This window comes from Canis lupus, chromosome 16 (genome assembly GCF_003254725.2).
Source record: "Canis lupus dingo isolate Sandy chromosome 16, ASM325472v2, whole genome shotgun sequence".
In the NCBI taxonomy this organism is placed as follows: domain Eukaryota; kingdom Metazoa; phylum Chordata; class Mammalia; order Carnivora; family Canidae; genus Canis; species Canis lupus.
This window is the reverse complement of record NC_064258.1, coordinates 20,211,726-20,226,858: the sequence shown is the minus strand read 5'-3', so window position 1 is coordinate 20,226,858 and position 15,133 is coordinate 20,211,726. Positions and strand designations below refer to the sequence as shown.

The following is a 15,133-nucleotide window of genomic DNA, read 5'->3' as shown; positions in this document are numbered from 1 at the left end:
GAGAGAGAGAGAGAGAGAGAGAGAGAGAGAGAGAAGGAGAAAGAACAAGTGTCAAAAAGGATCAGGAACATAACTCTGGGAAATGAACAAGGGATAATGGAAGGAGATGTGGGTGGGGGGTTAGGGTGACTGTGATGGGCACTGAGGGGGGCACTTGGCGGGATCAGCACTGGGTGTTATGCTATATGTTGGCAAATTGAACTCCAATAAAAAAATTAAAAAAGCAAAAGCAAAAAAAGGGTCAGGAGTTACCTCCAGCAACACAGACATGAGAAGACAAGTCTTTTAAAATTCTGAGAAAGACTCCCATGTTGAAATTCTTTATTAGCTATCAATGGACTGTGAGAGAATAAAGGGATCCTTGTGTTTATAAGCTTGTACACTAGTCTTTTAGGTGCTCTTTCCCAGGAAGCTGCTGGAGGAGCAGCTTCACCCCCAATGAGGGTATAAACTGAGAAGGAGAAGCCATGCGATCAGGGAGAGAGGATCTGATGCAAGAGAACCAAAGGGAATCAGCCTGCAGGGTGATGCTGAGAAGACATCCCAGGCTGACGGCTCTGTACCAGCCCCACAGAGCAACTGGTCCAGATGAAGCAGAGTGATGGAAGGTTCTAGAAGGAATGTCTCCACAAAGATAAAATCAAAAGATCACCCTCTGTATTTTAATGTAAGGAAAGACTATACTTTTGGGGAATGAATTTTGAGTCTTTTCCTGCCAGTTTTAAGACATATTACAAAACTTGGCAAAAGCAAAAGGTAGTGTTGCTGATCAACAAAGAAGGGCTAGATAATGGTTTGAGGGAAGAATCTAATGTAAATTTTTATATCAATTGATTTTGCCAGTACTGTATGCAAAGTAAACTGTGACTGAGGTTGAAATGTGAAAGGTAAAACACCTAAAGATAAAGAAAATGTGGGAAAATCTTTGTGATCTCAGAATGGGTAAGGATTTCTTAAATCACCCAAGCATAAACAATAAAGAGAAACTAATGGATTTAACAGTAATCAAAATGAAGATTTCATTCAATATAAAATAACAGAAAATTAAAAGACGGTGCCAGAGTGAGATCTTCTCATCAACAAGGGGTTAATATATGGAGTACATAAGGAACTCCAGAAAATCAGCAAGAAAAGACCAGAGTGCAATTTGAATAGTATGGAAAATAATGAAGAGCATATGGTTCAACACTTATTGGTGACCAATATACAGAATAGTCAAAAAATTTTTTCATAAGAACTCCTGGAAGATAGCTCATTTATTCTCCTTTTTAACCTGACTTATTTTCCAAATTGGGAAGCCCTTCCTGATGTCTAATGTAAACCTTCCCTCCTAAAATGACTTGATCATCTCCCACAAATTATATAATTATTATATATATATATATATATACACACACAAGATATTCACTACATGGCTGTATAACAACACTCCATGCCTCTGCCTGTTCTTGAGCTATTGCCATTTCCTAGAACACCACCAGCTCTGTCTGCGGGTCCTTGGGAAGTAATGAGTGTCCACTGGCCTTGCGGTACCAGCAGGTTCCCTGCAGGCTTCCAGCACCGCCTCCATCCATCACACTTGCTCGAGGGCACATCACCCCCAGACAAACCTATTTTCCATACCCAGCATCATTTAAAAATCTTTCCTATTTCTAAATTTACAGTTTAAAATAATTTGAGACTTGCAAAAGGTTGTGAAACCCAGGATAAAAAATCTTCATGTGCCTTTTACCCAGTTTCCCCAGATGTTAATATTTTACATAGCCTCAGTGATCAAAATGAGGAAATTAATGTTGATCCAACACTGCCAATTAATCTGTATTCCTTACTCGATTTCATTCTCATCTCAAGTTCTTTTTCTGGATCCAGATTACACACTGCACTCAGTGGTCATGTCCCCTTCGCCTCTCATATCTAGGACGGTTTCTCAGTCTTAATTTGTTTTTCTTGACTTGACACTTTTTGAAGAGTACTGGTCAGGAACCATGTAGAACATAGGTGGGTCTGGTGTTTCCTCTTAAATTCAGATGTGCATTTTGGCAAGATTTACACAGAGGGGATGCTGCATGGGATCGGGGGCATGTTGGTGTGTATCCCTTTGGTGATGGCATCACTTGGTCAGGGTGCTGCCAGCACAATGTCACCAAGATGAGGCTGCAGCATGTTCCTCTGTGGTGGATGGGCACACCGTGAAGCTGTGTCCACATTCTGTGTCTCAGCACCATTCCCCAGGGTCTCAGCATCCAGTGATGCCTATTCTTACTGTGCTGTTGGCCGCATGGTGGTTTTTCTATTTCTGGCCCCTGTCTATATATTTATGAGTTGTCATTCTACTGCAAGAAAGAGCTTTTTCTTTTCCATTATTGACTGATTTCTACCAGTGTGGATTAGTAAATATTGATTGTATTCTACTACTTTTATTTATTCTATATAGTACTGTCTTTTTTTCTTGCTCATAATGTCTCCATCAGCATTTTAAAACTGTAGTACAAACATTCCATCTGAAAGATTATAAATTAGAAGTTTCTGTTCCAGAAAAATTCGTATTATCTCAATTAGACTCCTCAGTTCTAATAAGCCAAAATATAAATGACAAGACTAACTTACCTAAAGTTAATGGTGGTGGTTTTGGATCAAGAACATATTCTTTTTCTGGATCTTCCACTTTAGGGTCTTGTAGAGTTGTTTTAAGTCCAGTATCTATTATTGCTTTTGTATTTCCTTTTAGAGATTTGGATCTGCTCTCTCTCTTTTGTGCCTTTGTCTTAGAATGATCTGCTGTTGAAAGATTTCGAAGTTGAAGATCATGTAAAATGTGATCTTGTAAAGCAACTGCAGTGACTGCTAAGTTACCTCGTTTAGATGAATGACCCTAAAAAGTAGGGGGGGGGAAAGCCTTATATTTAGAACATTACATAATATCATCTGGAAGAAAACAGGCTTTAATACTTAATTTGGGGGGCATACTAGACCAAATCTAATGGTGAAGAATGCTTGGCCCACGTTACCTAACTGCAGGAAAGCCCAGTCTCATCATTTATGTTGGTGACAGAGTAATATCTTTTCATTTAATTACTAAGGTCTTAAATATAATATGAATTAATTCATTATGACCTATAAAAGCCGTGCATGCCTGACTACATTCTGTTTCACTATAATTAGACTCTAGGCAAATCTTGCTTCTGTAATATGAACGGAATCTTGCATTTAAGTACATGCTTTTTTGATGGAAACTTACACAGAATAAAACTGCTGGCACCTATGACATGCTTGCGGTTGGTACTATGGCAGATAGTTCCTCATGGGAGCGAGGTTTGTAACTATATTCTTATATTTTCAAACATCTGAATTAAAATATATTCATGAGTAAAACTTTTTTTTAAAGATTTTATTTATTCATGAGAGACACACAGAGAGAGGCAGAGACACGCACAGAGGGAGAAGCAGGCTCCCTGTGGGGAGCTCAGGATCACGCCCTGAGCAGAAGGCAGATGCTTGATCACTGAGCCACCCAGGTGTCCCTAAAACAGTGCTTTAAAACAGGATTCTGTACCTTATTTTTTGACATGCCGAGTCAGAAAAACTTGCTGCTTGGCGATATCAAGTTATATCATCATATCACATTCCTTTAATTCTTCCACTGTAAAAACATGATCAACAGAAAGCCAAAGTTGGTGTGGATGTAAACATCTCTTACAAAGTCTATGGGAAGATAGGTTTGAGCGTCTGGTTGATATGGGAGTGCCTATGCGAGCACAGCATTAGGCTATGCACTGTGATTCTGCTGGGATTCCAGCCAGTCATGACTGAGCCCTGGTCTCCAATCTCCAGCTGGAGGGAGCATATGAATATGAATGAGAACAGTCCACTGCCCAGTACAATACTGTACATAAGTACAACAAAATTTCAGACTGAAAAGATCAGAGAATAGTAAGTGAAATACCTCTTTTTTTTTTCTTCTAAGATTTTATTTGAATGAGCGAGAACATGCAGAGAGAGAGAGAGAGAGAGAGGAAGCAGCAGATGCCCCACCGAGCAAGAAGTTCCATCCCAGGACCCTGGGATCATGACTGAGCTGAAGGCAGACACTTCACCTACTGAGCCACCCAGGTGCCCCAGTAAGTGAAATGCCTCCTAAAGAGAGAACATTTAAACTGAGATTTTCAGGACAGACAAGAAGGAAGTGAACACACTACACTACCGTACAAGGGGAGCAAAGGCACTCAGGGACCGGGCAGGTGGTTATAATTTAGGAGCGAAAGGGAACAATGAATATACTGGATGCAAGGGGAGCAAGACTGCCTTCAGCCTGTCCCCATCGCAGAGCTGCGGAGTATGGGGAGCACACTTGCCCTCCCATCTGGGTCTAGTTGTTTGCTGTTCCAGGTACCTCACCTTAAACAGGTATAGTAACACACAGCTTACAAGGTTACCTTTAGGATTATGTGAGCCCCCCCCCCCCTTTGTAAAGTATCTGAATTGGACCCTTTCATGCAGAAGGTACTCTGTAAATGGATATTTTGCTCCAATTCCCTGTGAAACTGGTGGGAGAATCTGAATTGGTCTATTTAGTTTTTTAGGCAAGGGTGTAGTTTCTGAAGACAAGGGCCCAAAATATACAGAATGGGGAGAAACAGTAAGTGATTAAGGTAATGTAGGAATGGGCCTAATTTTAAGGCTTGAAAGGAATGAATCCAAACTATGCATCTAAGGACCAACACTTGCTACACCTCAGTTCGCAGCGTAGCAGTGAGGACCGTGGAAACAGCTGTGAGGTCTCCAGGGCTGGACAGCTGCTAAGACGTCCGGGAACCAGGTGGTGGTGCGGCCTGCACGCTCGGGCTCCCCTTCGGTGCTGGTCTCAGGACACACGACAGAGCTTCTGTGCAGTGCTTCCTCAGGTCAGGTCATCAGGCAGTGTGGACCACAGCAGCGGGTGGTTGGGGTGGTGTGGACCGCAACAGCGGGTCGTGGGTCGGTGTGGACCACAGCAGCGGGAGAAGGCATGCAGTGCTGTGGATGCCTCCCAGAACCTTGTCGGCGCGGAGCCTACACCGCACTGATCCCTGCAGCTGCAGGTGTGGACAGGTGCCCGTGCTGGGAGCCCCCTCCGTGTCCGGGTTAGAACTGCAGGGAGGTCTGCCCGTCTCCGTCCCGCGGTCCCTGCATCTCAGGACCGGGAGCCCCTCGGGTCAGGGGAGGCCCACACCCGGAGGGCAGGAAGAGCCAGAGTGGGCGGGAGCACTCATCCTCCGTTCCGTCCACCCGACAGGCCCTGCCCGGCGGCCGCCTGCTAACGCAGAGCCGTGCGGACCCCGGACAGCGGGACACGCCGCGCGAGCGGGCACTGCGGCCCCGGCCCCGGCCCCCGGTCGCTGGGACCCCCTACCTGCGGGCTCCGCTCCCCCTCGGTGACGGGCGGCGTCGCCCTCCCCGCAGCGGTCACGAGGGCGCTGAGTGCGGGGGACCGGGACCTCGGGCTGCCCCGCAGGCTCCCCGCCGCGCCTCCCGCCAGCCACGACCTCCAGCGCCGCGCCGCTCGCCGTTGCCCAGCAACCCGGCGCGCATGCTCAACGGCCCCGCCCGCGCCCCGCGCCCCGCGCCGAGCTCGAGGGCCGGCGGCGACCCAGCCGCACTGCGCATGCTCGCCGGCTCTGTCCTGCGCACACGGCCGGCCGGTCCGCGGCCCGCTCGGCTTCCGGCCCCGCCCCGCGCAGGCCGCAGTGCGCAGGCTCGCGGCGGGCGCTGCGGGGCTCGGCGGGCTTCCCGCGGCCTGGCGGGGTCTCAGCCGCGTTTGCCTTAAGTCTCTACGCTGCGTCCGGTGACATTGGGTGTCGGTTCTTGATACGCCGACGACCTGTGCGTTCTTGCCGTCTCCCCGTGGCTTGGGAAGCTGTCGGGGCGCCGCCGTGCGGGTGCGGTGTCTTACGGGGCGGACAGAACTCGGGGGTGACCCGGGGCCCCCGACCCGCTGCGCCAGCCCCCAGCACGGCTGCAGCCCCGGAACTCGGGGGTGACCGGGGTCCCCACCTGGCCTCCCTCCGACCCCCTGCGCCAGCCCCCAGCACGGCCTGCAGCCCCGGAACTCGGGGTGACCGGGGTCCCCACCTGGCCTCCCCCCGACCCGCTGCGCCAGCCCCCAGCACGCCTGCAGCCCCGGAACTCGGGGGAGACCGGGGTCCCCACCTGGCCTCCCCCCGACCCGCTGCGCCAGCCCCCAGCACGCCTGCAGCCCCGGAACTCGGGGGTGACCGGGGTCCCCACCTGGCCTCCCCCCGACCCGCTGCGCCAGCCCCCAGCACGGCTGCAGCCCCGGAACTCGGGGGAGACCGGGGTCCCCACCTGGCCTCCCCCCGACCCGCTGCGCCAGCCTCCTGCACCTCTCAATTATCTGTCCACAGATCATTTAGACTCTTGGCCCTGGGCTGGAAACTCGCCCAGCTCACTTGATTCCCCTTTCCTCGAGGATACCATTCAGGTGCCCAGAACCATTGTGTCATATGTTGTGTCTGATCTTTTACTTGTTGGAGGTAAGAGCTTAAATCTGGTCCTTAAAGCCCCATCATGACCAGAAGCAGAAATGAGTAGAAGTTCATCTTTTTTTTTTTTTTTTTTTTTTAATGACAGTGACTCAGTTGTGTTATTTAAACTCATGATTGGACTTTTATTGAAATAAAGTTCAGCAGAAAGTATGAAAAAAATACACAATGTGAATAGTATCTTGCCCCCCCCTTTTTTTTACTTCTCTGAAAACGGATCTAAAGAGGTTACCAAGTTGATTAGAAATTGGTCATTGATCATGAAAAGACCTAAAAGAAAATGTTTGTCATGACTTTGGAATAAATAGTATTCTGTGAAACAAGATGATCTGAAGTTCCACTTCAGATAATTGTGGTTTTTTTTTTTTTTTTTTTTTTTTTAGTGGAATTAAGTTTTCTAAGCTGGCCACTCCTGTTTGGAAGTTTTTAAAATAGACTAAAGCTAACATTTTTTGATAAGCCAAATTAAATTCATAATTAAGTTAATTTTTTTTTTTTAATGATAGTCACTGAGAGAGAGAGAGAGAGGCAGAGACACAGGCAGAGGAAGAAGCAGGCTCCATGCACCGGAAGCCCGATGTGGGATTCGATCCCGGGTCTCCAGGATCGCGCCCTGGGCCAAAGGCAGGCGCCAAACCGCTGCGCCACCCAGGGATCCCCCATAATTAAGTTAATTTTAAGTGATTTAATCTTCCACGTAGTTTAAACTTTTACAACAGATACTGTAATTTTGATAAATGTTTTGGTGGTGTTGGATCTAGAACATTAGGTAGGGGTCTCTCTGCAGTCCTGAGAGTTTTTCATTCATGACTGTTAGGACTGGGAGGGAAAGCTTTAGGTTTAGGTAGGTAGACCTGAGTTCAAATCTAGACTGACTTTATAGGTGTCTGAATTTGGCAAGTTCATTTTCTGAAACTCAGGGTCTCTTATACATACAGGGGGCATTTGCTACCACTCCTCTCAGTATCTGCCAGCACTTCAGCACTAGCCCTGGGGATTCATTGGTCCTGGGGTGGAACATATGCCTGAGCTAGTCGGAAAATCGGTGTCCTGGCCACAGTGACGTAGCTGGGATGGGCATATGACTGAGCTAGGCCAGTCGGGTTGACTCAGTATTTTTGTGGGAGCTACTGGAAAACTTTCTTTAAGTTTTATTTATTCATGAGTGACACACACATGCAGAGGGAGAGAGAGGCAGAGACACAGGCAGAGGGAGAAGCAGGCTCCATGCAGGAAACCCGATGTGGGACTTGATCCCAGGACTCCAGGATCATGCCCTGGGCCTAAGGCAGGTGGTCAACCGCTGAGCCACCCAGGAATCCCTGGAAAATTCTTTTAATTCTTCCTACTGATGTAGAAATAAGAGAAGACGTGAAACTGCAGCTGTGCCAGCTCTCCAGTCATCATAAGGTGGGAGCTGGTGCTATGGGGCCCTCCCGTGAGCCTTACAAGAGGGTCACACAGGAAACCAAGCAGAGTGGGCCAGAGTCCAAGCCTGAGCGACATAGCTGGAGCCTGGAGCCAGCCCTACTCAGTGTTGTTACTTACCTGAGTGAACAGATTTCCTTTATGCTTCAGCCAGTTTGGGTCTGGTTTTCTCTGTTCCTTATAACAGGAATGAGGTGAATGATATAAATGGGTGTAGTTATCCGTCTATGCCTGTGGTTAGATTGAAAAACGTCCTACATGTACAAAGGCCTTAGGACAGTGCCTACCACTCTTCATTACCATTTTAAGGAATCCTTCTTGAACTCTGTTAAGTTCTAGGATAAATCCCCATTCAACATTTTCCCTCTCCCTCCCTGTGTTCAAAATCTCACAACAGTTTTACTACCTGCATGGTTTCTACCAAAAAAAATGGATCTTTCTTGTTCTCTACACATAATTATTTGTCTTCAGGCTTTCATTTGGAAATTTAACCTTATAATTATTGCTTTGTAATTCTTGACAAAAGCATAGCTGACATGGCTGGTATTTGAAGAGGATGTGGTGGGGAGCACTTTCCTTGTCCTCCTCCAGGCAAGCATGTTCTGTTCTTGGTCACACTCCCAAAAGGTTCTCTCAGTGGTTTATATTTTCATGTTATGGCATTAGCTTTTTTGTTGGTCTAAAGATGGGCCCAAGATCCTGTACATAGGGCAAGTGTGCTTGCATCTTCTAGAAATCTTGTGGAGTATCTTCTCAGTAGTGTTGTTCAGCACGCTTTGCAAGAGCGTTCATGTGACTCATTTATTTTGGAGTTTCAGCACATGAATTGAATCTCCTGGGAATGGTCTGAAGAGAAAGGGCTGACAGGATGAGAGACAGGTAGGGGTGTATGTGGATGACCAGAAGTGTTTGGTTGCTCTGCTCGGCCACACAAGGTAGGGTGTGAGTGTGCCGGGAGTAAACAAGCCGTGCGCCTGGGCCCTGCCGGGCCTACACAGGAAGCCGTCGTGTGTGGTACCACATTAAAGAGATGCATGAATCAACATTTTGGTGAGAAAGATGAGGATGCTGTGTGTCTCCAGGAGGGGGTTCAAGGCTGGGAGGGCCTGGCTATTTGAGTGGGAAACATTGATATGGAGGGGAATCTTACACTGTATCTTGTCTGTGCAGGAGGCAATGCAGAGAAAGCGTGCACATTCTAGAAAGGCAGCTGGTTTGCTGGTTGGGGATGAGGTTTTCGCAGCACGACCCTAGAGACAAGTCACGGATAGCGATGTTGGGAATGTCTGGATCTTTAGTACATCCTACCCACAGGGTCTGTGTTTGCCCATCTGCAGAGTCTCCACTAGACACCTAAGTGGGTCAGAATGGTTCTATTGGTTCAGTGTCTTCCTCCTCTCCTATTTAATATCTCAGGGCTCTCCCACTTCTCTTTTGTAATCCATAAAATAACTCTTAATCCTGTCAGTTCATATTCCCTTCCTGCCTCTCCTAACACAGTCCTTGATGCTGGAAATAAATATAAGGAGCAGATGTCAGTGGCACAGAGTCCTTCTCCTTCCTTAATATAGCTTTCAAGCTTAATCCTCACTGAAATCACGTTTCCTTCGACTTATTCCTCTTAATCTTTTGTATTGCCTTTAATTTTCTGCTAACACTTCTAGATTTATTACTGATATCTATTCTTAAACATCCTTCCACCCTAGTACTTCGTTTTTTTTTTTCCTCAAATAACTCAAAGTTCTTTTCTGTATTTTGTGACACGTGAGGTCCAGCAGTTTTGGGGGGAGTCTGCTGTCTCTTCTCGTCCCACAGCAGTGGTCACTGTAAAGACTTAGGTACACTGGTAGGAGTTGCTAAAATATTTTCTTTCCTAGAGATCATACTAGATTTTGTTTCATTTTAAATAAAGAAATGAAAAAGAGCTTAGGACAAATTGTTTTAACTCCTCTGGCAAAATGCAGACAAATGTGGGTTTTTGTTTCTGTTTTTGTTTTTGATCTGTGACAAGAGGTAAGATGATTACATCATTCTTGTTCACATTATAATAGTGGTAAAGTAACTGATGAAAATATCGTGCAGTGGAGAAATGGGGAGGAATCATCTTATTTCAGTTCTTTGTCTATAAAGTCATGGGTATAACAAAAGAGCTCTGTTAAAAACTTGTTTTCTGTATAGAAAATGGACCAAATTAATTCTTTGTTTTTGAATCCAATATATTTAGAAGCAGTTTATCAGTTTGGTAAAGAACAGTGTCCTATTAATGATCTAAAAACTGACATGATAAAGATATTCACGCTAAAAATGCTGTGATCACCATGTACCAGACATTTAAAAAAATCTTGTCAAAAGCAATTAGTACATATTCATTGTATCAAAGGAGTTTGATTGGGTAATGTGAACCCATCTCAGGCATTTGTGATTTTTCTGCCCTAACTGAAAGTTTTGAGAAATGTGTAAAAGCATTGCAAATACCAGCTTACTAGTACAGCCTCTACAGTAACCTGAGAAATCAGAGCATGCTGGTACTATAGCACGGTTTCTGTAAACTTGAATTGGTTTACGCTGTGATATGTTTAATACAGAGGAGGCTGTTTTCTGATTAAATCAAGGTAATATTTTTTAATAAACAGTTTTTATTTCAAAACATTTACTGAAAAATTAAGCAGAGTTCCCATTCCCATACCAAGACCAGATAAATCTACAAGAATATTTCAAACCAATATCCTCATGAACATAGGTCCAAATTCCTTAGTAAAATATTGCAAATAGAATTCAACAATGTATAAAATGAATTATGTACTATGACCAATTGGGACTTACCCCAGATGGACAAGACCTATTCAACATTCAGAAATTAATTAATGTAACTCATAATACCTACAGGCTAAAGAAGAAAGTTCACATGATCATATCAATAGATGAAGTATTAGATGAATAGAAAAAGTACTTGAGAAAATTTGGTACTCATTCTCAATTGAAAAAAAACCCAAACCTCTCAGGATATAAGAAATAGAGTGAAACTCCTTCAACTTATAAAGAACACTACAAAACACTACAGCTCACATCATGTTTTTTTTTTTTTCAGTATAATTTCTGCCAACTACTTTATTTTTTTAAATAATAAATTTATTTTTTATTGGTGTTCAATATGCCAACATACAGAATAACACCCAGTGCTCATCTCGTCAAGTGTCCCCCTCAGTGCCCGTCACCCATTCACCCCCACCCCCTGCCCTCCTCCCCTTCCACCACCCCTAGTTCATTTCCCAGAGTTTGGAGTCTTTATGTTCTGTCTCCCTTTCTAATATTTCCTACCCATTTCTTCTCCCTTCCCTTCTATTCCCTTTCACTATTATTTATATTCCCCAAATGAATGAGAACATATAATGTTTGTCCTTCTCCAATTGACTTATTTCACTCAGCATAATACCCTCCAGTTCCATCCACGTTGAACCAAATGGTGGGTATTTGTCGTTTCTAATGGCTGAGGAATATTCCATTGTATACATAGACCACATCTTCTTTATCCATTCATTTTTCGATGGACACCGAGGCTCCTTCCACAGTGTGGCTATTGTGGACATTGCTGCTAGAAACATCGGGGTGCAGGTGTCCCGGCGTTTCATTGCATCTGTATCTTCGGGGTAAATCCCCAACAGTGCAATTGCTGGGTCATAGGGCAGGTCTATTTTTAACTCTTTGAGGAAGCTCCACACAGTTTTCCAGAGTGGCTGCACCATTTCACATTCCCACCAACAGTGTGAGAGGGTTCCCTTTTCTCCACATCCTCTCCAACATTTGAGGTTTCCTGCCTTGTTAATGTTCCCCATTCTGACTTGTGTGAGGTGGTATCTCATTATGGTTTTGATTTGTATTTCCCTGATGGCAAGTGATGCAGAGCATTTTCTCATGTGCGTGTTGGCCCTGTCTATGTCTTCCTCTGTGAGATTTCTGTTCAGCTCACATCATGTTTAATGGAAACCCTACATGCATTAGTCCTTGGGCAAGGCAAGAATGTCCGTTCTCACCACCTATTCACCCTCCTATCGAAAGTCCTAGCTAATGCATATAACAAGAAAAGGAAATAAAGTATACAGATTGGGAAGGAAGAAATAAAACTGTATTTGTTTACAGATGACAGGAGACTATGTAGAAAATCCCAAAGAATTGAAAAAAAAAAAAAAAAACACCAAACCAACTTGGAACTAATAAACAGTCATAGCAAGGTTCCAGTATACAACAGCCAGCCACTGTCCTATAGATGAGCAATGAACAGGTGGGATTTGAAATTAAAAGCAGAATGCCATTTATATTTGCACCAAAAAATGAAATACTTAGGTATAAATCTAATGAAATATGTACAAGATCTACATGGAAAACCACGAAGCTGATGGAAGAAACAAAGCACATCTAAGTAAATGAAGAGATGTTCCACGTCCCTGGAGAGGAAGACTCATTGTGTAGGATGTTGGTTCTTCCCAACTTTTCTATGAGTTCATCACAATCAGCAAGTTATTTTCCAGAGGTTGACAAAATCTGCAGTTTTATTTGTCCTTTGTTTCTTAAAAAAAACAACTTCCCCTCTTTTTCTACCTTTTGTGATTTTAACTGAGCAGTTTTGATTTCATTTTCTTTTCTTAGTATATCAGTTATATATATATCAGTTATATATATATATTTATTTAATATATAATATTTAATATATATATTTAAAAAGAAAAGGTTTTATTTTTAAGCAATCTCTACACCCAACATCAACATGGAGCTTGTACACAACAACCCCAAGTTCAAGAGTTGCATACTTTACCAACTGAGCCAGCCAGGCACCCCAACTATACTTCTTTTAAAAGTTATTTTAGTGGTTGCTTGAGAGTATACCATATATGTTTGCAACTAGCCTAAATTCAATTTCAAGTAACATAGTACTGCTTCATGGGTAGCGCAGGGACCTCATAAGGATATTCCCTATCTCTGCCTACCATCCCTTATAATATTGCTGTCATTCATTTCACTTATCCATAACTTTAATCCTTCAATGTATTGCTCCTTTTTATTATATTGAACAATACTTTCCTTTACTTAGCATAATGTTCCAAGGTCCATCCATGTTGTAGTGTGCATCAGTACCTCATCCTTTTTACAGCTGAATAATCTGTTGTATGCATATACGATTGTGTGTTCATGCATTCCTCTGTTGACAGACATTTGGGTGGTTTCCTGATTTTTGACTAGTGTCATTAGCACTAATGTGTGCATGTGTATATATCTGGAGTGAAAGTGCTGGGTCATATGGTAATTCTAAGTGAACTGCCAAACTTTTTTTTTTTTTTTTTTTACAGAGGTTATATCGTTTTATCATATTATGTTCCCTTCAGCAATGTATGAAGGTTCCAGTTTCTTCACATCCTCTCTAATATTGGTGATTTCCAGGGTTTTTTTTTTTTCCATTATAGTTGTCCTACTAGTGTGGTTTTGATTTGCATTTCCCTGATAATTGGTGATGTTGAGCATCTTTCCATGTGCTCATTTATACCTTCTTTGGAGAGATGTGTATTCATGTCCTTTGTTTACTTTTTATTTTATATATATATACATATATATGTATACATATATATTTAAATATTTATTTATTCATGAGAGACACACAGAGAGAGGCAGAGACATAGGCAGAGGGGGAAGCAGGCTCCATGCAGGGAGCCCAATGTGGGACTCAATCCTGGGACTCCGGGATCATGCCCTGAGCCAAAGGCAGATGCTCAACCGCTGAGCCACCCAGGCGTCCCACTTTGTTCAGTTTTTAATTGGCTTGTGTGTCTTTTTGTTGAGTTTTAGGAGTTTTTTGTATATTCAGGATATAAAACCTTTATCATATATGTGATTTGCAAATATTTTCTCTCATTCTGTGGGATGTCTTTTCACTCTCTGATAGTCTTTGACTCACAAAAGGTTTAAATATCAATGGGGTGCAATTTATCTGTTATCTTTTGTTGCCTATGTTCTTGATGTCATATCTGAGAAATCATTGCCAAATCCAATGTCGTGAAGATTTTTTCCTATGTTTTCTTCTACAGGTCTCATAGTTTTAGCTCTTACATTCAGGTTTTTGATCCATTTAAAGTAAATTTTTGTATATGGTGTAAAGCAAGGGTCCAACTTCATTCATTTGTGATATTTAGTTTTTCCAGCACCATTTTTTTTCCCAGCACCATTTTTTGAAGACTGCTCTCCCCATTAAATGGTCCTGGCACTTCTGTCAAAAATCAGGTAAACATAGATGTGAAAGTTTAGTCTGGGCTCTCAAGTCTATCCTTTGATATGTGTGTCTATCCTTATGCTGTTACCATACTGTTTGTCACTATAGCTTTATAATAAGTTTTGAAATTGGAAAGTGTGAGATCTCCAGCTTTGCTCTTCTTTTTCAAGATTATTTTAGCTCTTCTGGATCCCTTTTAAATTCCATATGCATTTTAAAATGTATTTTTCCATTTCTTCAAAAACGTTATTGGGATTTTGATAGAGGATTCATTACACTGGTATCACTTGAGGTAATACTTAATAGTACTAAATCTTCCAATCCTTGAACACAAGCTATCTTTCCATTTGTTTAGGTCTTTTAAAATTTCCTTCAGCAACATTTTGTAGTTTGGGGGCAAGTCTTGCACTTCCTTGGTTCAATTTATTCCTTAAATATTTTATTCTTTTTGATGTTGTTGTAAATGGAATTATTTTCTTATTTTCCTTTCCAGATTGTTCATTGCTAGTGTCTCCTTCGCTTTTTTAAAAAAGATGTAGGGCAGCCCAGGTGGCTCAGTGGTTTAGTGCTGCCTTCAGCCAGGGACCTGACCCTGAGGACCTCGGATTGAGTCCCACATCGGGCTCCCTGCATGGAGCCTGCTTCTCCCTCTGCCTGTGTCTCTGCCTCTCTCTCTGTCTCTGTGTCTCTCACGAATAAATAAAAATAAAAATCTTAAAAAAATAAAAAAAAGATGCATTTATTTTAGAGATAGAGAGTGAGTGGGGGAAGGGGAGGAGGGAGAAAATATCCAGGGAGACTCCTGCTGAGTGCAGAGTCTCACATCAGGACATGAGGTGAAACCAAGAATCAGTGGTTTAACTGATTGAGCCACCCAGACACCCTTCTCCTTCATTTTTGAAGTGTAGTT

The 15,133-nt window shown here is 43.3% G+C and overlaps 1 protein-coding gene across 6 annotated transcripts in view; it reads right to left on the bottom strand.

Moving 5' to 3' along the window:
* RNF32 (ring finger protein 32) overlaps nt 1-5,567 on the bottom strand; it is a 61,268-nt gene extending 55,701 nt beyond the window's left edge. For 5 of the 6 annotated variants that reach the window (XM_049095254.1, XM_025451642.3, XM_025451631.3 and 2 more), the window contains exons 1-3: nt 5,390-5,567; nt 3,554-3,640; nt 2,608-2,872 (exon numbers count right to left, since the gene is read on the bottom strand). In XM_049095254.1, the coding sequence (XP_048951211.1) occupies nt 2,608-2,872; nt 3,554-3,568 (280 nt within the window). In that variant the 5' untranslated portion in view covers nt 3,569-3,640; nt 5,390-5,567. Of the gene's footprint in view, nt 1-2,607; nt 2,873-3,553; nt 3,641-4,728; nt 5,323-5,389 lie in introns of those variants that run through there. The other variant, XM_049095253.1, reaches the window with a different exon arrangement.
* Nucleotides 5,568-15,133: the final 9,566 nt, after the last annotated feature.